The sequence below is a fragment of the Bos javanicus genome, chromosome 23 (assembly GCF_032452875.1).
Source record: "Bos javanicus breed banteng chromosome 23, ARS-OSU_banteng_1.0, whole genome shotgun sequence".
Classification (NCBI taxonomy): domain Eukaryota; kingdom Metazoa; phylum Chordata; class Mammalia; order Artiodactyla; family Bovidae; genus Bos; species Bos javanicus.
The window spans coordinates 33,724,275-33,746,382 of record NC_083890.1 but is presented as its reverse complement, the minus strand read 5'-3'; the positions used below and the strand labels follow the sequence as shown (position 1 = coordinate 33,746,382).

Here is a 22,108-nt window from a genome sequence, read left to right as displayed (position 1 = left end):
TTAAACATTTAGATATTCAGTCATCCAGAAGTGTTTAAATAGCTTTAGCTATCACCCAATTAAGAATAGAAAATTTCACAGCTTTACAAATGAAGTTATTTATGCTATTTTGTCATAGCCTACAAGAAAATGAATTATGCATAGATTTATTAACAGTATGAAAACTTGTCCAAATCTATAACATTTTTTTGCATAATTTAATTTCCTATTCCAACTGCAATTTAAACATACCGTTTCCACTTAATTATTGCATTAACTGCAACCAGAGTTGGGGTCTTTTTTCTTTCCTTTTCTTCAATGATTATTTCTTGCAAAGCCATAAACTGCCAGGCAGGAGAAATGGCTAATGTGATTACAGTGGAGATTCCAAAAGCATCATATGAGAAGGAAGCATCAGCCTGGTCTCACATTCTAGTCTCTTTTCAAATTAGTTTATTCATCTCAAGATTCTAAAACTTTAAAAGCCTTGAATGAGAGGAGTAACCCTTCTATCAAGCCTACTAGAATGTTCAGAGATGCTGTTCAACTTATCAGGACTAAAATGAAACAAAGAAAGCAAAACTCTGGATTTCATCATGAGAGGTTTTTTGTTTTTTTTAACAGCTCTCTGGGAAAAGTCTTATTCACAAAAGGGGTAAAACAAGGGAGAAACAGACAGTCCATCCTGGGGAGACTGAGGATTCACATGGTTTTTAGCATCAACTCTTTTGCTGAATATACAAGAAGTTCTGATTTACTGCGTTTCTGATGAAAGTGAAAGTGAAGTCGCTCAGTCGTGTCCGACTCTTTGCGTCCCCATGGGCTGTAGCCTACCAGGCTTCTCAGTCCATGGGATTTCCCAGGCAAGAGTATTGGAGTGGGTTTCCAGGGACACCCAAAAGACCAATTTTGGAAAATCAAGAAAGCCTAGTTGATTCTAATAACTATATGAGGCATAGCTTTGGTAACGGACACTCATGCATTCAAATACTGATTAATGACTAATTGCCAGGCACTTGACAAGAACTAAACTTAGCTTCCCTGGTGGCTCAGGCAGTAAAGAATCTGCCTGCAATGCAAGAGACCCGGGTTCGATCCCTGGGTGGGGAAGATCCCCTGGAGAAGGGAATGGCAACCCACTCCAGGATTCTCGTCTTGAAAATTCTATGGACAGGGGAGCCTGGAGGGTTTACAGCCCGTGGGGTTGCAGAGAGTCAGATATGACAGAGTGACTAACACAGCACAAATTAAACTTGGAAAAAAATAATTGTTTTGTAATTAGAAAATAGGAAAGAATTCAGATGTTTTCTATTTTAAAAAGAAAACACGTTGTATAGCACAGGGAACTCTACTCAATATTCTGTCATAATCTAAGTGGGAAAAGAATCTGAAAAAAATGGATATATTTATATAACTGAATCACTCTGCTATACAACTGAAACTAACAAAACACTGTAAATCAACTATACTCCGATCTACAATAAAAAAGAAAACAAGACTCATCTAAAAACTACAAACATGTATAATAAATTAACAGACATAAATAGATCATATAGTATAAATTATATACTTATCTATTTACACAGTTTATTATATAAATTATAGATAATACATAGACAAATTATATAGAGAGAGGGAAGGGCAGAGTGACTCATAAATTGGATAGTCATTGCTATTTATGGGGCATAGGGAATAAAATTGTCATCTCATACTGCTATGTTAGTTGATAAGATAACATTACTCAGTAGCTCCTGTGTGCTAAATACTCATCAGATCAGATCAGTCGCTCAGTCGTGTCCGACTCTTTGCGACCCCATGAATCACAGCACGCCAGGCCTCTCTGTCCATCACCAACTCCCAGAGTTCACTGAGACTCACGTCCATCTAGTCAGTGATGCCATCCAGCCATCTCATCCTCTGTCATCCCCTTCTCCTCCTGCCTCCAATCCTTCCCAGCATCAGGGTCTTTTCCAATGAATCAACTCTTCGCATGAGGTGGCCAAAGTACTTGAGTTTCAGCTTTAGCATACACTTATCCTTCCAAAGAAATCCCAGGGCTGATCTCCTTCAGAATGGACTGGTTGGATCTCCTTGCAGTCCAAGGCACTCTCAAGAGTCTTCTCCAACACCACAGTTCAAAAACATCAATTCTTTGGTGCTTAGCCTTCTTGACAGTCCAACTCTCACATCCATACATGACCACAGGAAAAACCATAGCCTTGACTAGACGAACCTTTGTTGGCAAAGTAATGTCTCTGCTTTTGAATATGCTATCTAGGTTGGTCATAACTTTCCTTCCAAGGAGTAAGCGTCTTTTAATTTCATGGCTACAGTCACCATCTGCAGTGATTTTGGAGCCCAGAAAAATAAAGTCTGACACTGTTTCCACTGTTTCCCCATCTATTTGCCATGAAGTGATGGGACCGGATGCCAGGATCTTCGTTTTCTGAATGTTGAGCTTTAAGCCAACTTTTTCACTCTCCACTTTCACTTTCATCAAGAGGCTTTTTAGTTCCTCTTCACTTTCTGCCATAAGGGTGGTGTCATCTGCATATCTGAGGTTATTGATATTTCTCCAGGCAATCTTGATTCCAGCTTGTGTTTCTTCCAGTCCAGCGTTTCTCATGATGTACTCTGCATATAAGTTAAATAAACAGGGTGACAATATACAGCCTTAACGAACTCCTTTTCCTATTTGGAACCAGTCTGTTGTTCCATGTCCAATTTTAACTGTTGCTTCCTGACCTGCATACAAATTTCTCAAGAGGCAGATCAGGTGATCCGGTATTCCCATCTCTTGAAGAATTTTCCACAGTTTATTGTGATCCACACAGTCAAAGGCTTTGGCATAGTCAATAAAGCAGAAATAGATGTTTTTCTGGAACTCTCTTGCTTTTTCCATGATCCAGCAGATGTTGGCAATTTGATCTCTGGTTCCTCTGCCTTTTCTAAAACCAGCTTGAACATCAGGAAGTTCACAGTTCACATATTGTTGAAGCCTGGCTTGGAGAATTTTGAGCATTACTTTACTAGCGTGTGAGATGAGTGCAATTGTGCGGTAGTTTGAGCATTCTTTGGCATTGCCTTTCTTTGGGATTGGAATGAAAACTGACCTTTTCCAGTCCTGTGACCACTGCTGAGTTTTCCAAATTTGCTGGCATATTGAGTGCAGCACTTTCACAGCATCATCTTTCAGGATTTGGAATAGCTCAACTGGAATTCCATCACCTCTACTAGCTTTGTTCGTAGTGATGCTTTCTAAGGCCCACTTGACTTCACATTCCAGGGTGTCTGGCTCTAGGTCAGTGATCGCACCATCGTGATTATCTGGGTCATGAAGATCTTTTTGTACAGTTCTTCTGTGTATTCTTGCCATCTCTTCTTAATATCTTCTGCTTCTGTTAGGTCCATACCATTTCTGTCCTTTATCGAGCTCATCTTTGCATGAAGTGTTCATTTGGTATCTCTGATTTTCTTGAAGAGATCCCTAGTCTTTCCCATTCTGTTGTTTTCCTCTATTTCTTTGCATTGATCACTGAAGAAGGCTTTCTTATCTCTTCTTGCTATTCTTTGGAACTCTGCATTCAGATGTTCATATCTTTCCTTTTCTCCTTTGCTTTTCACTTCTCTTCTTTTCACAGCTATTTGTAAGGCCTCCCCAGACAGCCATTTTGCTTTTTTGCATTTCTTTTCTATGGGAATGGTCTTGATCCCTGTCTCCTGTACAATGTCACGAACCTCATTTCATAGTTCATCAGGCACTCTGTCTATCAGATCTAGGCCCTTAAATCTATTTCTCACTTCCACTGTATAATCATAAGGGATTTGATTTAGGTCATACCTGAATGGTCTAGTGGTTTCCCCTACTTTCTTCAATTTCAGTCTGAATTTGGCAATAAGGAGTTCATGGTCTGAGCCACAGTCAGCTCCTGGTCTTGTTTTTGCTGACTGTATAGAGCTTCTCCATCTTTGGCTGCAAAGAATATAATCAATCTGATTTCGGTGTTGACCATCTGGTGATGTCCATGTGTAGAGTCTTCCCTTGTGTTGTTGGAAGAGGGTGTTTGTTATGACCAGTGCATTTTCTTGGCAAAACTCTATTAGTCTTTGCCCTGCTTCATTCCGTATTCCAAGGCCAAATTTGCCTGTTACTCCAGGTGTTTCTTGACTTCCTACTTTTGCATTCCAGTCCCCTATAATGAAAAGGACATCTTTTTTGGGTGTTAGTTCTAAAAGGTCTTGTAGGTCTTCATAGAACCGTTCAACTTCAGCTTCTTCAGCGTTACTGGTTGGGGCATAGACTTGGATTACTGTGATATTGAATGGTTTGCCTTGGAAACAGAGATCATTCTGTCATTTTTGAGATTGCATCCAAGTACTGCATTTCGCACTCTTTTGTTGACCATGATGGCCACTCCATTTCTCCTGAGGGATTCCTGCCCACAGTAGTAGATATAATGGTCATCTGAGTTAAATTCATAAACACAAATTTATCAAATGCATAGATAGGCATTTTTTCAGTAAAGGAATTAACTTTCTCAAAGTTACCCAGGTTTGATTTTTCTACTACTGTTTTTCAGATAAAGGAATTAACTTTCTCAGAGTTACCCAGTTTTGACTTTTCTACTACACTGATGCTTGCTAGTTCCCAAGGGACTAGAAACAGCTATCATATGGTTTGGTTCCCTTAAAAAGTCACCTGGAAATAATAGATTACGATTTTATCCCAAAGTGGAAGAAATCAAGCAGCAGCCTCATTTTACGGGGCATACCATGCAAACACTAGACCCTATGTGATCATTCAAGCACTGTCCTGTTTTTTTCCTCACACACATATCAAAATACCTGATAGAAATAGCAAACCTCTGGCTCAGACCAACAGAAAACTAAAAATAGCCCTTCCATCACCCCCTTGCTCTACTCAAATTGGGATTGTTTTAGATAATTCCCTAGGCTCTTTCCAACAAGCTCCAGTCAACTCAGGTTTCTGTCATTACCACGGTAAACTCACTTGAAGCCTCCATGAACATGTGCCAAAGACACAAAAGCCATAATGCATCACAAAATCCCTCGTAAAGTGATTTTGTGCGGGATTTGCCGCATACAGCAGCACTCACAGCGTGTGTATTTCAGCGAAGCATCCAGGAGACCTTGTGAGCAGGGGACCACACTCAGACTCAGGCTGGTGTTTCTCTGTGTATTTGCTGATGGGAAGTGTGAGAAATCTTTTTATCCAAACTGGACACAGGTTCCCAAAAGGCAAAATGGAGTTCTGGAAGCTTAAGAATCGACCTTTCACCGTGACTTTGTGATACACGGATAATTATGTTTTCTCACCAAAATCTGAGCAATTGCCATATTTGAATCTGTAAATTGCTGCTCACAAGATGTATTCGCTACTTGGGAATTAAGGACAACTGAGGACTCGATGGACAAGAGTTTGGGTGAACTCCAGGAGTTGGTGATGGACAGGGAGGCCTGGCGTGCTGCAAGTCATGGGGTCGCAAAGAGTCGGACATGACTAAGCGACTGAACTGAACTGAGGACAAAGTAAAGGAGTCTTTGGCTCCAACTTTCAAGCACGTCCCTGATTTTATGTCTCTTCCACTAGAGGGTGCTTGGACTCTTTGTGCTGAAACCTCACAGCTAAAGGACAGCCTCCCGCTGGTGGGTTAATTTTTCAAACTTAATAGAACTTCAGAGGATTCAGTTATCTCTTCCTTTTGTTTCCAGGTTAGAATCTCAAAGTACGTGTTTCTGTGACCCGCCCCCCTCCCCGTCTGTATGAGGGGTGACTTCTGGTCTTTTCCTGCTTTGCACAGGGCATTGCCTGGCTGTTTTGAAAGCGTTGCTGGATCCCCCACCAAACCTCCTCACCTTTACCCCAAACCCTATTACCCACACTTCCTACCACAAGGGTGGGACCTTGCTGACCCATCACTCTTGCACAGGAGGTTCTCTATGGAGAGTGTAGCAGCTTTCTCTCTCTCTTTTTTAAGTTCTATCCAGCCCCCACCCACACTTCCCTTCATTATGCAATACAGCCATTCCTAGAAAGCTTGCGGAGAAAAGAATTCCTAAAAATCCAACTCTGGGTCCTCTTTGATTTGCATCACAAGTTCAGGGATGCCTTCCCTTGAACTGAACAGTAAGTAGCTCCTTAAGTTGTAAGCCAGCTCACCCATCATCCCCTTCACTCACACTCACCCCGACTCCGTGCCAAGCGGTTAAGAATCTTGAAAATATGTACATTCTGCAGGGAACCAATTAGTTAAAGGAAAGGAGCAAACTGATCCTTCCCTTAAAAAGTTTGTGAGTTTGTGACTTTGGAATGCCCAACGTAGAATATTCTCTCCATGTGATTCACGGCCAGTCACTCACAAATCCACTAGATAGGTTTCGTGGAACCTCACTGTGTGCCCAGGGGGTTATGCCCCTCTGCTGAATATAATCTCCTACAAGAGGCCCACCCTGGCCACCCAGGGGGTACTGCACCCTCTCATTCTCCTCCCAGATCCTGATACATGTTTCTTCAAGTTTATCCCGATTAATATCAACTGTGTATTAGTTTGTCTTTTTCCTCCTCCAGAATGGAGGCTTCAGACATTTATGGTTTTCTCTGGAATCTCTGCCTCCCCTTCCCCACAAGCACTAAAACAGTTCAGTTCAGTTCAGTTCAGTCACTCAGTCATATCTGACTCTTTGCAACCCTATGGACCACAGTACGCCAGGCCTCCCTGTCCATCACCCAACTCCCAGATTTTACTCAAACTCATGTCCATGGAGTCGGTGATGCCATCCAACCATCTCATTTTCTATCGTCCCCTCTCCTAGTGCTCGGGACATAATATGGACTCAATAGATGGCTCCTGAATGAATGCAGCCATCAGTGACAAGATACAATGTCCCCCCTGCCTCCTGTCCCAGTCGCCCGCATCACTCAGGACTCCAGCCGTCCCACTGCCTCCTGCTGCTATTCTTGCCCCACCCACTTCTTTGCAGACACCACAGCCAGAATGATCTTTCAAAAATAGAAATCAAATGCTATCACTCCCCTCCTCTGCCCCTCAAATGGTAAGGAATCAAATCCAAACTCCACCCATGGCCTGCACCATTGGGCCCTGCCTGCCCCTCCAATCTCATCACAGACCACCCCAGCCTTCTTTCTGTCCCCTTTCTTTATGCCAAGCTCTTTCCCGAAGGCCTTTGTGACTGTTTCCTCTGCTATGGAGGCTCTTTCTCCCCTGCCCCCACCCTGTATGGCTGGCTGCTTTACCTCATTAAAGTCTCAGTCTCAGAGCATTTTATATCAACAAGTGCCCTGCCACATCTTATTGTCCTCAGGGCACTTATCACCACCTGAAATTATATATTTGTTTAGAGACTGATAGTCTGTCTACCCCCGTTCTTCCACCCCGCCCCGCCCCACACAGACACAGGCACTAGAACAAAAGTTCCGTGACGTCTGAAAGCTTGTCACCAATCTCTGCCAGCTGCTTGAAGGAATTCCTGGCACTCAGTAGGTGCTTGTTAAACATGTGTTGGATGGATGGTTGGATGACCGGATAAATGGACAGATGACTCTATAGAATGCTCCGTGAGAAAGCATTGTGAGAAAAGGGACAGACTCTGCTATCACTGTGTTATTCTAAGTCAGAGCATGGCAATATAATGTTGGGTCTTTGCTTGTGTACGAGATGGAAACTCCTCTCAAAACATAACTTTGAGTTCTTAAAGGTCACTTCCTCAAAGAGACCTTTTCCTGACACACATATCTAAATTCTCCTTTTATTTTCCTGCATATGGTTCTATCCTTTTCTCTCATTCTAATCACACTTTGCAATTATACACTGCTTTGTGGTATCGTTTGTATAACTTTGTCTCCTTGAGTAGGACAGAGCTAAGAGAGAGTGTTGTGTCTTTTTGCACAATACTATCTCCCTGGGGCTTAGTTCTAGGCCAGACACACAGAAGACATAGCCAGTCATCATTAGATGACCCAGTATTCACAGCACAGATTCGAAAGAACTTCCAAACAAGTGAGCAAGAAAGAGGTGCATATATGCCTCCTGTGTATGGATTTGAAAATTGGAAACACATTTTTAATTTTTAAAAAATCAGACATTCTAAATTTCAGAAGAATTATAACCACCTAATCCCAAAGTTCAGTCATTGTGAATGTAAAGACCTGAGTCCTGATCTTGGTTCTGACATGAACTTTCCCTGTGATCTGAGTCAGTTATTCAACTACACTTGGTCTCTGTTTAACCATCACCTTTCCAGCTATACTGTGAGGGTTAATGAGCTCCTATGCGCATGGTACATGGAAGAGATTCCACTCCAAAGTCCTGAAGGAAAGCAGAAGGGTAGTCTCCCAAATCTAAATTCCTGGACTTTATTTAGCTTTATGGGCTTCCCAGATGGCCCTAGTGCTAAAGAACTCGCCTGCCAATGCACAAGACTAAGAGACACGGGTTTGCTCCCTGTGACAGGAAGATCTCCTGGAGGAGGGCACGGCAACCCACTCCAGAATTCTTGCCTGGAGAATCCCATGGACATAGGAGCCTGGCGGGCTACAGTCCATAGGGTCACAGAGAATCAGACACAACTGAAGTGATTTAGTATGCAAGCACATGTTTAGCTTTATGATGGTTACAATATATTTTTCAGTTACTGGAATACTCTCTCTCCCCTTGCTCTCCATATCCATGAAGTTATGGGTCCTCTGTGGCTCTCACTGTGAGCTCTGCCCCCAACCCTCTCTATTCCCACTTTCCCATCCTCCCACTCAACAGTGTGCTGAAGCCAGCTCCTCGCCAGGCTGTGATGGATGCGAGGAAAGAACCTCACCATGACACGCCTCTGCTCTTCGACTATGACCGTCACGTGGATGAACTTGCAAATTTTCATCTGATGTCCTCAGTCTCTGCCATTTAGTCTGCAGCTAGATTCCGTGATGACATTGATAACTCAATGCATTAGAAATTAAGCAGGTGATTCTTTCCTCAGCTGCCCTCTAATTAGCTATAGTACCACCATTTTCTCAGGCATCCAAGCTCATAATCTTAGCCAAGGTCAGCACTATTTCTTCACACACAAAAAAATCTTTTTCAAGAATTTCACATGATGTTACAGAAAAGGGGGAGGGGAAGGAATATCTAAATCGTTAGGAGACAATATCATTGTCCAGAAGCCTCTTATTTTACAAGACACCAATTAAGAGTTCTGCTTATTTAATTCAGAAAGGGAAAACGTCAGATCAATTCTCACCTCTACAGGTCAGGAAATTCAACCAAAAGAGCAGAAAGAGAAGTTTCAGCTAAGAAGACCTGTCAAAGCAATACTCCAGCAGGACATAAAGCTTATCCCCATGAGGGGGTATAGATAAAACATACAAACAGGTTAAGAAGTTACCTACTAAATGCCTGTCACAGTTCCCACATAATTGGTATTCAATAGATTATGCTGAATTAACAAATAAATGAATGAACGGTGGATGAAAAAGATTCTGATAAGGACCTAACTATTTAGACTGATTCTCAATCTTTTTAAAAAATATAACTGAGGATTGCCATTCTGTTACATACTCTTTCTTTTTAGTCTTTGTCAGTGATAGAAAATAACACTGGGCGGATCAGTGATGTGGCCTAAAACAGCGTTTCTTCTCACTTATGTATTATTGCCTAGATTTCAAGCTGGTATAAATTTTATCAAGTCTATATATCAGGAAAAAAATTATCTCTTGAAATTCATATTTTAAAAATATTAGCTCTCCTTTAGAAACTTAGTTGTAACGTTAATGTTCTAATGTTGTTTCACATAATTGCTTATATGCCACAAGTTTTATTTCTTTGAATTTAATTGAAACCCAAAGGACAGTCTCTCTGTTATGGTATAGAAATACAGAACATTAATGAGTAAAGTATATGATACTCACACTGCCTTTAGACTTTCTGGATCCTACAATTGGAGGTAGTGAAGAAGTTTTCTGACTGTGAAAACAAATTACAATTTAGAAATCTGAATATTACTCACAAATAATATACAAAGCAAGATAATTAACATCTCAGTTTGTCACCCCGACCTGGAACTCAACTATTTATAGACGTCAGTATTCCGCAATAAGTACCACTGACTTTCCCAATTTCATAAAGACCACAAAACATTTCCAAATTCCATTCCAAAACATTATTGTTTTTAATTGGAGTATAATTGCTTTACAATGTTGTGTTAGTTTCCACTGTCCAAAAGATTCTTAATGTTTTCTTGTATAGCATTTTAGTTGATGCTTACAAATAAATTTAGTACCACCTTTAACTTTTTCATACCACTTAAAATAATCCCTAAATTTTTTATTTGCATTTCAAAAAACAGGCATTTCCCAAGCTGAGTGAGGATTTTGCCAGATTGTGTTTAAGACTAAAAATGATAAAGTTTTTTTTTTATCGTGTCTATCATATCTGGTAGAAGCACAGAATGGTAAAACACTGGCATTTATATTCAGGGAGTTTCTAAACCAGTCATTCTCACCAAAAATTTAAAAACTGTTCTTCAGCTCTAAGTATTTTCCAGATGTCTCTTTACAGGAAAAGATCCGGCTCGAAACCCAACCGAACCTCTCTGAAAATAAGAAGCCACGGAGTTAAAGGCAAGTTTCGCTGACCTGCCTGAGAAGGCCACCGTGGGCAAGTTTTCTCACCGCCATCAAGTAGAAGCACAAGCTCTCACCGCGGTGCGTACTGCGACCCACAGCAGCTAACCCAGTGCTGCTTCTCAGAGCAACGCTGTGAACGACTTGATTTCATGGATGGGTAAGGATGGTTGGCAATAGGTCTGGTAAGTAGTTCTAAAGTGCTAGAAAGCAATGTGCTCTTTGTGATACTTCAAACACCACCCCTGAAACCCCATTCCACCTATTCCGTATTGAGGAACCCTTGGTTAGTCTCTCCATCCAGCTACACGGGACGACAAATCAATGGAGAACACGCTGGTGACGTTCTGCTCTATCTCTGTCACATGTCACCCATCCGAGTAGGAGCAACTACACAGAGTCAGTTTTCCAGCCAAGTAGACACGGAAAAGCAGCGGCAATGGACCGTAGGGCACCATGAGCAAGCCCAAGGGTCCCTGCAAGCAGGGGCCGAGGCTCTTCATGCAAACGCAAGCCTGGGCAGCCCACCTACTGGGCTAAAAGAAGGCCTTCTTCACGAATGCACGACATCTCACAGAGCAAAAGGGTTCTCTATGCATTGTGTGCAATTACAAGGGTAACCTTTAAAATTTTGCCTGAAATAACTATACACCCAGCCCTCCACTTATTTGTATAAAAGAAATATCATTTCTATATTTTACCATTATTATTTTTAAGTAGAAAATATTATTTCTTAACCACCTGTAGATATTTCTCTATGCATCAACTGAAAAATTATTCAATCAAGTTAACATCTTTAAGACTTCTAAAAGCGTATGTTATAAGAAGTTCACTGCCCTGTACCTTTTTCACAAATCTAATCTTTATATTTAGTACAAATTCATAAGTGAATGGCTAAAAAATACTATATAGTCTATCACAGATTCCTCAATATCATATTTTTATGCAATAGTTTTCAACCTCCAATCACAGCAAAATAAACAGCGATCAAGGTGTATCGGACATCCTTTCCTTTCTAACCGATAAACAAGATTCTAAAAAACAGCATAAGATTCAATGCTATTTCAAGTGATAACTGAACTATGAGACGCGAGTGAGGATGCAAACATACCCGTAAGACTTTCTCATCGTCGACTTGTCGAAAAGTAATTCACTGTAAGGCAACTTCTTGAACCTATCTCTGCCGACAGCCACATAAAACTGCCCATTCTCCAGCTCTGCTCCACTCTCAACCAGTTTTCCTTCTAAAGTGTAGAGTCTGCCAAAATATGAATGCCAGCAATTCAAATGTTAACAAGCATTTCAAGAACTGCTAAAATAACAGTCAATTAAAAACTCTATTCCTAAATTGGCTCATTTGATACTATGCTAAACACTGAATTATAAATGTCTCAAAGTCATAAGACTCAGCTAAGTACCAATGCAGATACAATTATGGTCTAGCTGTACAGAAACCGGACAGTCTAACATAAGGATCCCCTATTGCTGCCATATTTAGAGTTTAGAGGGAGAAAATTAACTTGTAGAGAATGTGTGTGTGTGTGTGTGTGTGTGTGTGTGCATGCGTGTATGTGTGCTCAGTCGTCTCCGACTCTTTTGCAACCGCATGGACTGTAGCCTGCCAGACTCCTCTGTCCATGAAATTCTCCAGGCAAGAATACTGGAGTGGGTTGCCGTTTCGAGAATGTCATATTTTAAATGAAGCTTGGCTTCCACTGAAGTTTGATTCTTCTCTTTATATCCCATGAGCACTTAGAAAATTTATTTTCTTAATGCACTGTTCAGGTGAACATCTAAGAGCAGCCCTCAGACAGAATTTTCCATAGAAACACACAAGAACTAGGTCAGAAAACAAGAGGTGCGAGGGCAGGAGGTAAAAGAACCCATTGCCAGCATTAATGATGCAGAACTGCATAGCGTTCATGCTTCTCTTTTTTTGCCTTCCGTCATCTTCCCAGAATCAAGGGATTTCACAAGAACCTCCCTTTTACTGTAAAACTGCTGCTGCAAACTACAATGTGTTACTTATTAAGAGAACAGTGATAACCTTGCTAGACGATTTAAAGTGTCCCCACAGTTTGTTTAAAGAGCAAGAAAAAAATAGACAGCTTAGAAAACCACGCCACAAAGAAGACAATGCATGTTTTTGAAGGTGATAAACAAGAGTTAGGAACTGAAAGGATTTTAAGATTATCGTTTTAAAAGTTCTCAGACTTCTTATATCACAAAATTAAGGGTAGTGACATTTGCAAAGAAAAAAAATCCATTGATCTGTCTAAGCAGACAGGCCGTATCATATGGAGTCAAGGAGTAAAATAAAAGCAGCCACTTAACCCCCTAAAGTGTGTTGGTGTTGAGTTAGTATGAAGATGCTAAAGTAATGCACTTCTATCCCTACAAGTCTAAATACCAACACTTAACCCAGATAATCTGGTTTTCCTGCCTTGACCTAGACCAGCGCCTCTGGACATTATTGACGTTTTGGATCTGATAATTGTAGGAGAGGTGGGAGGCTGTCCTGGGAATTGTAGGGTGTCAACAGCACCCTTGGCCTCTTCCCATGGGATGGGAGTAGTAGCCATCTCTAATCCCTATGACTCTGGACACTGCCAGCAGCCCCTACTGGTAAATCTGCTCCTGGTGGAGAACCTGTTGGAAACCAACCCCTAGATGGAGGCCTAGAGCCATACGTTCTTCTTCTCTCATTTACCTTCAAAAGAGGAAGATCTGAATCCATCATTAACTTTTACAGCTAGAAATTAAAAGACAGCAAAGTTGTGGATCTGGCAACAGCCAAGATTTGACTGGTTTTCTCTACACAGGTAAAGGACACTGAATAAATTCTAGCCTGTGAACTTAGCCTTCTTTTATGTGACTCTTGCTGACCTGCTTTCTTCCTTTGCTACAAAACATGAGAATTATAAACAGGGAGTTGAAAGAATTTGTGTGGGATGTTTTTGATATGTATACTGATGTCCAGGAAGGGTCCAACCATAAGAATTACTCATGTTCTGTTTAGCTCAGTTGTAAGGAATCTGCCTGCAATACAAGAGACCCAAGTTCAATTCCCAGAACAGGAAGATCCCCTGGAGAAGGAAATGGTAACCCACTCCAGTCTTCTTGCCTGGAGAATCTCATGGACAGAGGAGCCTGGCAGGCTGGTCCATGGTGTTGCAAGAGTTGGACGTGACTTGGCAACTAAACTACCAGCAGGTATTTTTAACCCACCATGTTCTGTTAAGGGAGTGTGGGGGTGTCCCAAGCAAGTAACATGAAAATCTCACTCATGTCTGGCATTACACTAAGAACTAAGCTTCTCCAACATGGAACTCTGCTCAATGTTATGTGGCAGCCTGGGTGGGAGGGGAGTCTGGGGAGAATGGATACATGTGTCTGTGTGGCTGAGTTCCTTTGCTGTCACCTGAAACTATCACAACATTGCTGGTTGGCTATACCCCAACACAAAATTAAAAGTTAAAAAAAAAAAGAATTAAGCCTCTCCAAGCTTTTGAACTGTGGTGTTGGAGAAGACTCTTGAGAGTCCCTTGGACTGCAAGGAGATCCAACCAGTCCATCCTAAAGGTGATCAGTCCTGGGATTTCTTTGGAAGGAATGATGCTAAAGCTGAAACTCCAGTACTTTGGCCACCTCATGCAAAGAGTTGACTCATTGGAAAAGACTCTGATGCTGGGAGGGATTGGGGGCAGGAGGAGAAGGGGACGACAGAGGATGAGATGGCTGGATGGCGTCACTGACTCGATGGACGTGGGTCTGAGTGAACTCCGGGAGTTGGTGATGGACAGGGAGGCCTGGCGTGCTGTGATTCATGGGCTCACAAAGAGTTGGATACAACTGAGCGACTGAACTGAACTGAAGTATTCACATATTCAGGGGACATGTAACTATATTCTCATTTCTGTGTTTGTCCTTGCCTATATTTTATTTCTATTTATCAATTTGTTCACATCAATATATGTATGAATAGGTGTATCTGGGCATGCAATTGTGTTTATATATATTTGTGTGCTTCAGAGCATTTATTGAGTGGGTTTACATCTGTGTATGTGTCAAAAGACAAAACGATATATCTTTTTTAAAAAAATCAATATATAACTATTGCAATCTGCCTTTACTCCTGATACCAAGATAAAATCCAAAAGGATCAAAGGTTTAAATGAAAGTTAAAAGTTGAAAGATGAAAACGTGGAATAATTTTTTATAATCTAGGAGTGAAGAGAACCTAAGCTAATCATAGAACTTAATGATCATAATGAAAGACTGAAAATTTGATTGCATCAAAATTTAACATAACTGCATGAGAAAAGCAACATAAAAAGTAACAAAAATATAAACTGGAAAACAACCCTACAAGGGATGAACAATTATATGCCCATTTTACAGATAGAGAAACTGAGGCACATAGAGACAAACTAGTGACCTGAAATTCAGATCTAGGACCAGTGTCTCAAGGGCCTCATGGGAATATCCTCAACAATTCTGAATCCCATCCACTTGCAAGAAGATTACTCTGACATACCTGTGGACAGCCCCACTCCTCAGAGTTATCTTTTCTGTGATCATCTGCAGTACATGATCCCACTGATTCAAGGCTTTTCTAGGAATGAGGAGTCGAGAAGCCGGGTTTATGAGGTCTCCATTTGCAATCAAGCTGAAAAAAAGGCAAAGCCAGTGAGGCAAACCATTTGACACAGTTATGCCTTTAAACTACAAAAGAAGTCCCAAACCAAAAGGAAACCACCACACAAATTTTGACCCGAAACGTGAAGGATTCCAACTTACAAGATAGTGCAGGGTTCCAGAAGTGGCTTTCTAAAGCGAGATGACACATTGATCCTGCTGTGGGTTACTGGTTTCACCTTTAAAAATAAAGAAATACAAATCATTGTACTTATGTTAGTGTCTTTTTTCCTATGAGGGAAAACTAGAGGTTTCCAGGGAGCTGGCTGAGAACTGCGATGCCTTTGTTAAAACCTTGCTTTTTTTCCCCCACTTATATAAACCCTCTGTGCTTACCCTCTATTGATGGCATATAGCTTTAACAGAGCTCTCAAGAAAAATTTCCTTTAAGCCCTGGGCATACTGCTCACGATCTGTACCAAAAATTGAAACTATTGAGCTATTGTGAGAATTCCAATGCCATTTTTAAAACAGTTCCTTTCTGTCAAATAAAAGTACATAAATGTATAAAATCTTGAACGAAGTGCCCTCCCCCTCCAGGCACAACAGAGTGTTTGGTCATCTCTGCCCATCCACCCACTCCCTAGAGTCACTGGTCCTTGCCAAGCACTTAACCTCCTCCTGTTCTCCTAAGACTGACTCCATCAACTTTTCTCAGCTTCACTTCCTCCTCTGTTCACCAGCCACACTCTAAACAGCACGTTCCCTTCCCAACCCGCTTGCATCTGGGTGGGTCTGGTCATCTTTCTGGTCCCTTTTGTTTCCAGGGTCCACGCTGTTGTATTAAGAACCACACGGCCCCTTGGGCACCTTCGACTAAGACAAGGCTTAGGCATTGGTCAAGCCTCTCCTCCTCCCGAATCAACTATTTCTTATATTTCCCACAGTGGATTGTCCAAATCCTCACCTTTCACCCTAAATCCTAAAATCTCACTCCAGGCACACTTACTCTCAGCACATCATTTCCTTCCAAACTTCAAGAGAATAAAGCTCAACAGGCATGAAGTTCTCAACCTCACTTCCCTCTATGCTCACTTCATCTACATCTTCACCCCTTTTTCCCTTTGCTATCTGTTTCAGAAGGACCCTGACCCCTTTACAAAGCTAAGCCTGCATGTCTTGATTTTGTCCTCTGCTGCCTGTTCCATTAAATATCTAAGGCCCTCCACCCCCATTGTCTTCAATTTCTCCCTTGACCCTATGGCTCTTTCTCTCCTCTTCATCATTCCTCTTCCTATTTCCTTCCACGCCATCCTCTCCTCAGTCTTCTATAATCTGGATTCCAATGAAAGATAAATCCCAACTCTTTTTTTTTAATTAGTTAATGTATTTATATTTGGCTGCACTTGGGCTGCCTTGCTTCATGCACTGGCTTTAAGGTGCGTGAACTTCAGCATTTGCAGCACACAGGCTCAGCAGTTGCAGCTCACGGGCTCTAGAGCATGGGCTCAGTAGTTGTGGCACATGGACTTAGTTGTGCTGTGGCATGTGGGATCTTTCCAGACCATGATTGAACCTGTGTCTCCTGCTTGAAAGGCAGATCCTTGACCACTGGACCACCAGGGAAGCCCTAAATGCCAACTCTTAAGCTCGGCCTACAAGGACCCCCATGACCAACACTGCTTATTTGCTTCCCTCATCTTCCACCAAATACTCCTTCCTCCCCAACCCCTAGCCTAGGTGTGACTCTAGGTCAAACCAGCCGACTCCCAATCCATTGTCCAAACACACTCTGAATCCTCTTCCACACCTCTGCTCATCTTGCCCCTGCCTAAAATGCCCTCCCCTTTCTTCCAGCTTCTGAAATTGCACTCACTAGTCAATACCTAGCTTGGTTATCACCAGTCCTTCCATCTTCATCTTTCTTTACCTTCCTGTCTCAAACTGCTACAGCTACTACAGGATTGATGATCACACCTGCTTAGAGGGTTTTTTTTTTCCTCCTGATTTGAAAGGGAACTGATAAATGAAAATAGCCAACATTTACTGCACTATATTTAATGACAAGCCCTGTACTAAGTAAATGCATTCTATATCATTAAAACATCAAAACCATGCCCTGAACTAAGTACTTATTATTTAACCCCATTTTACCGACAAAGAAACTAGAAGTTAATCATTTACTTTGCCTAAAGTCACACATACTAAGGGGGAGGGCTGTCCATACCTATGAACCTCTACTTGCTTTGCACTTCGGTAGTTATTTTAGAGATAAATTAACCCTAAATAATTTATGCAACTCTCTTCTGCCAAATTATGCCATTTCGAGATGAACAAGGTGTAAAATCCTTGATTTGCCAGTGCCTAAAACAGTGCTTGGCAATGCCTGTTAGTTGCATATAAATGTTTATTGAAATTTAATTTTAAAAAACTAATTTAGAATAAACATCTTTGTAATCAATCATAATAATTTTCTTTCATTTTAAACCCAGAGATTCTTGGCCCTAAGCTAACATTTACAGTGATGTTGACTTTTTTAAAAAGTTTAACAGATAATGTATGCACCTGACCAAAATTCAAGTGGTAAAATGGAGGATACAGTCAAAAGGAGGAATATCCCCACCTCCGGTCCCCCAACCACAAAGCTGCAACTAACTTAACGATGTTCATTCAAAGACAGCCTACATCTACATATGCATATTGTTTTACGTAGACATTTTATACATGCAATTTTCAAGCACAGGGATCACTTGCTACACCTATTCTTCTGCACCTTGCTTTTTTTCATTTAACAATTCACCAGGGACACTGTTCCACATTGGTAAAGGTTGCTTCATTCTTTATAAAAGCTATGTATATCCACACTGTGAATGTACCATAATTTATTTAATCTGTCCCTCAATGACAATCCTTCCAGTTGCTTCTAAACTTTTGCTCTTGCAGGGAATTCCCTGGTGGTCCAATGGTTAAGTCTCCATGCTTCCACTGCAGGGAGCACAGATTAGACCCCTGGCAGGGATCCTGAATGCCACATGGTATGGCCAAAATAAGTAATAAACTTTTGCTGTTGCAAATAATGTCATGCTAGATTTCCTCACAATATTTATTTGCACGAATATGTAAGTGTATCTGTCAGTCAGTTCAGTCACTCAGTCGTGTCTGACTCTTTGTGACCCCATGGACTGCAGCATAGCAGGCCTCCCTGTCCATCAACAATTCCCGGAGTCTGCTCAAATACATGTCCATTCGTTAGTGATGCCATCCAACCATCTCATCCTCTGTCGTCCCCTTCTCCTCCTGCCTTCAATTCTTCCCAGCATCAAGGTCTTTTCCAATAAGTCAGTTCTTTGCATCAGGTGGCCAAAGTATTGGAGTTTCAGCTTCAGCATCAGACCTTCCAATGAATACTCAAGACTGATTTCCCTTAAGATGGACTGGTTGGATCTCCTTGCAGTCCAAGGGACTCTCAAGAGTCTTCTCCAACACCACAGTTCAAAAGCATCCATTGTTCACTATTCAGCTTTCTTTAGGTCCAACTCTCACATCCATACATGACCACTGGAAAAACCATATCTTTGACTAGATGGACATTTGTCGGCAAATGTCCGACATTTTAATATGCTTTAAACAGCTTTTTAATATGCTGTCTAGGTTTGGTCATAGCTCTTTTTCCAAGGAGCAAGCGTCTTTTAATTTCATGGCTGCAGTCACCATCCGCAGTGATTTTGGAACCCAAGAAAATTAAGTCTGTTACTGTTTCCATTGTTTCCCTATCTATTTGCCATAAAGTGATCGGAGAAGGCAATGGCACCCCACTCCAGTGTTCTTGCCTGGAGAATCCCAGGGACGGGGGAGCCTGGTGGGCTGCCGTCTTTGGGGTCGCACAGAGTCGGACGCAACTGAAGCGACTTAGCAGCAGATGGGACCAGATACCATGATCTTTATTTTTTGAATGCTGAGTTTTAAGTCAGCTTTTTCACTCTCCTCTTTCACTTTCATCAAGAGGCTGGTTAGTTCCTCTTTGCTTTCTGCCATAAGGGTGGTGTCATCTGCGTATCTGAGGTTATTGATATTTCTCCAAGCAATCTTGATTCCAGCTTGTGCTTCATCCAGCCTGGCATTTCACATGATGTACTCTGCATATAAGTTAAATAAGCAGGGTGACAATATACAGCCTTGACGTACTCCTTTTCCTATTTGGAACCAGTCTGTTGCTCCATGCCCGGTTCTAACTGTTGCTTCTTGAATACATACAGATTTCTCAGGAGGCAGGTCAGGTGATCTGGTATTCCCATCTCTTGAAGAATTTTCCACAGTTTGTTGTGATCCACACAGTCAGAGGCTTTGGTGTAGTCAATGAAGCAGATGTTTTTCTGGAATTCTTGTGCTTTTTCGATGATCCAACGGATATTGACAATTTGATCTCCGGTTCCTCTGCCTTTTCTAAATCCAGCTTGAACAACTGTAAGTTTTCGGTTCATGTACTGTTGAAGATTGGATTGGAGAATTTTGAGCATTATTTTCCTCATGTGTGAGATGAGTGCAACTGTGCAGAAGTTTGAGCATTCTTTGGCATTGCCTTTCTTTGGGATAGGAATGAAAACAGACCTTTTCCAGTCCTGTGGCCACTGCTGAGTTTTCCAAATTTGCTGGCATATTGAGTGCAATACTTTCACAGCATCATCTTTTAGGATTTGAAATAGCTCAACTGGAATTCCATCACCTCCACTAGCTTCCTAAGGCCCACTTGACTTCACACTCCAGGATGTCTGGCTCTAGGTGAGTGAGCACACCATCGTGGTTATCTGGGTCATTAAAATCTTTTTGTATAGTTCTTCTGTGTATTCTTCCCACCTCTTCTTGATATCTTCTGCTTCTGTTAGGTGCATACCATTTCTGTCCTTTATTGTGCCTATCTTTGCACGAAATGTTCCCTTGGTATCTCTAATTTTCTTGAAGAGATCTCTAGTCTTGCCCTTCCTATTGTTTGCCTCTATTTCTTTGCATTGATCGCTGAAGAAGACTTTCTTATCTCGTCTTGCTATTCTTTGGAACTCTGCATTCAGATGGACATAGCTTTCCTTTTCTCCTTTGTCTTTTGCTTCTCTTCTTTTCTCAGTTATTTGTAAGGCCTCCTCAGACAACTGTTTTGTCTTTTTGCATTTCTTTTTCTTGTGGATGGTTTTGATCACTGCCTCCTGTACAATGTTACAAATTTCCATCCATAGTTCTTCAGGCACTCTGTCTATCAGATCTAATCCCTTGAATCTATTTGTCACTTCCACTGTATAATCACAAGGAATTTGATTTAGGTCATACCCGAATGGTCTAGTGGTTTTCCTTACTTTCTTCAACTTAAGTCTGAATCTTGCAATGAGTTTATCTGTAGAATATACTCCTTTATCTATAGAATACATTATTCTACAGTGTATCTGTTGAATACGTTATTAGAATTGAGAAACTGCTGAAATAAAGAAAGGCAATTTTTTTCAGTTTAATGGAATGTACTGCAAGCTTTATTCTTGATTGATCCCAAGTCACTTGATTTATTTAGCTCATACTATAGTATAGCCTTGGAAGAAAAGCTATGACCAACCTAAACAGCGTATTAAAAAGCAAAGACATTACTTTGCCAGCAAAGGCCCGTCTAGTCAAAACCATAGTCAAAGCTATGGTTTTTCTAGTAGTCACGTATGGATGTGAGAGTTGGACCATAAAGAAAGATGAACAATTGATGCTTTTAAACTGTGGTGCTGGAGAAGACTCTTGAGAGTCCCTCAGACTGCAAGGAGATCAAATTGGTCCATCCTAAAGGAAGTCAATCCTGACATTGGAAGGACTGATGCTGAAGCTGAAACTCCAATACTTTGGCCACCTGATGCAAAGAACTGACTCACTGGAAAAGACCCTGACGCTGGGAAAGATTGAAGGCAGGAGGGGAAGCAGATGACAGAGGATGAGATGGTTGGATGGCATCACAGACTCAATGGACATGAATTGGAGAAAGCTCCAGGAGTTGGTGATGGACAGGGAAGCCTGGCATGCTTCAGTCCATGGGGAGGCAAAGAGTCGAACATACTGAGCAACTTAGCTGAACTGATAGCATAAGAAAATATGCTATTTTCCGGAAAATATTCCAGAATTATTTAACTGCAAATGAATCTTTGCATGTGTGAAAGACAGGCCTTTCTGATTCCACATCTACGCAGTATCTTCCTCATGAAACCTTCCCCATTTCTTAATACTGCCACCCTGGACACTGGGCTTAAAACTTCTGCCACATCCCTAGTTCTCTATTGCCCTTCCCTGCCTTTTTTGTTTTTTAAATAGCATTTACCATCATCTAACATATCATACATTTTACTTAATCTAGTTTTCAATTTATTGTCCCTACTGTTACTTCACAGTAACTCTCAATATTAACTAGTAATGTACTAAGCACATACTTCATACCAATTGTTATTTTTTCAAATGGTTGGTTGACCTTGATTGCTTAACACCTGTTGGATTGTTGAATTAAAGATGAAGGTGAATACATTAGAAAAACAAGTAACTTTGAAAATGCCTGGTGAGTTGTTTGATACATGCTATTCTTTTTGACTGCATACTTATCTATAGTTACTATACACAGAAATTCATAAATAGATGATTTTTTGAATAATTATATAACTTTATTCTAAGTGTATATATTGTTGCTTGAATTAAATCAAACCATCTGTCTTGAATAAGCTGCTTTCCTCATTCAGTATGACAAAAATATTCCCCAAATGTTCATGATTAACCACTGCAAATTGAAAACTAACCTTAAATATACATTTTTTTGAATCATTATATGTCTGT

General features: G+C 41.1%; 1 protein-coding gene across 4 annotated transcripts in view; it reads right to left on the bottom strand.

The window, feature by feature from the left end:
- The window catches only part of DCDC2 (doublecortin domain containing 2), a 153,903-nt gene that overhangs the window by 77,792 nt on the left and 54,003 nt on the right, over nt 1-22,108 (bottom strand). For all 4 annotated transcript variants that reach the window (XM_061398714.1, XM_061398716.1, XM_061398717.1 and 1 more), the window contains 4 exons: nt 15,431-15,507; nt 15,168-15,299; nt 11,742-11,888; nt 9,917-9,971 (listed from right to left, as the gene is read on the bottom strand). In XM_061398714.1, the coding sequence (XP_061254698.1) occupies nt 9,917-9,971; nt 11,742-11,888; nt 15,168-15,299; nt 15,431-15,507 (411 nt within the window). The remainder of the gene's footprint in view (nt 1-9,916; nt 9,972-11,741; nt 11,889-15,167; nt 15,300-15,430; nt 15,508-22,108) is intronic.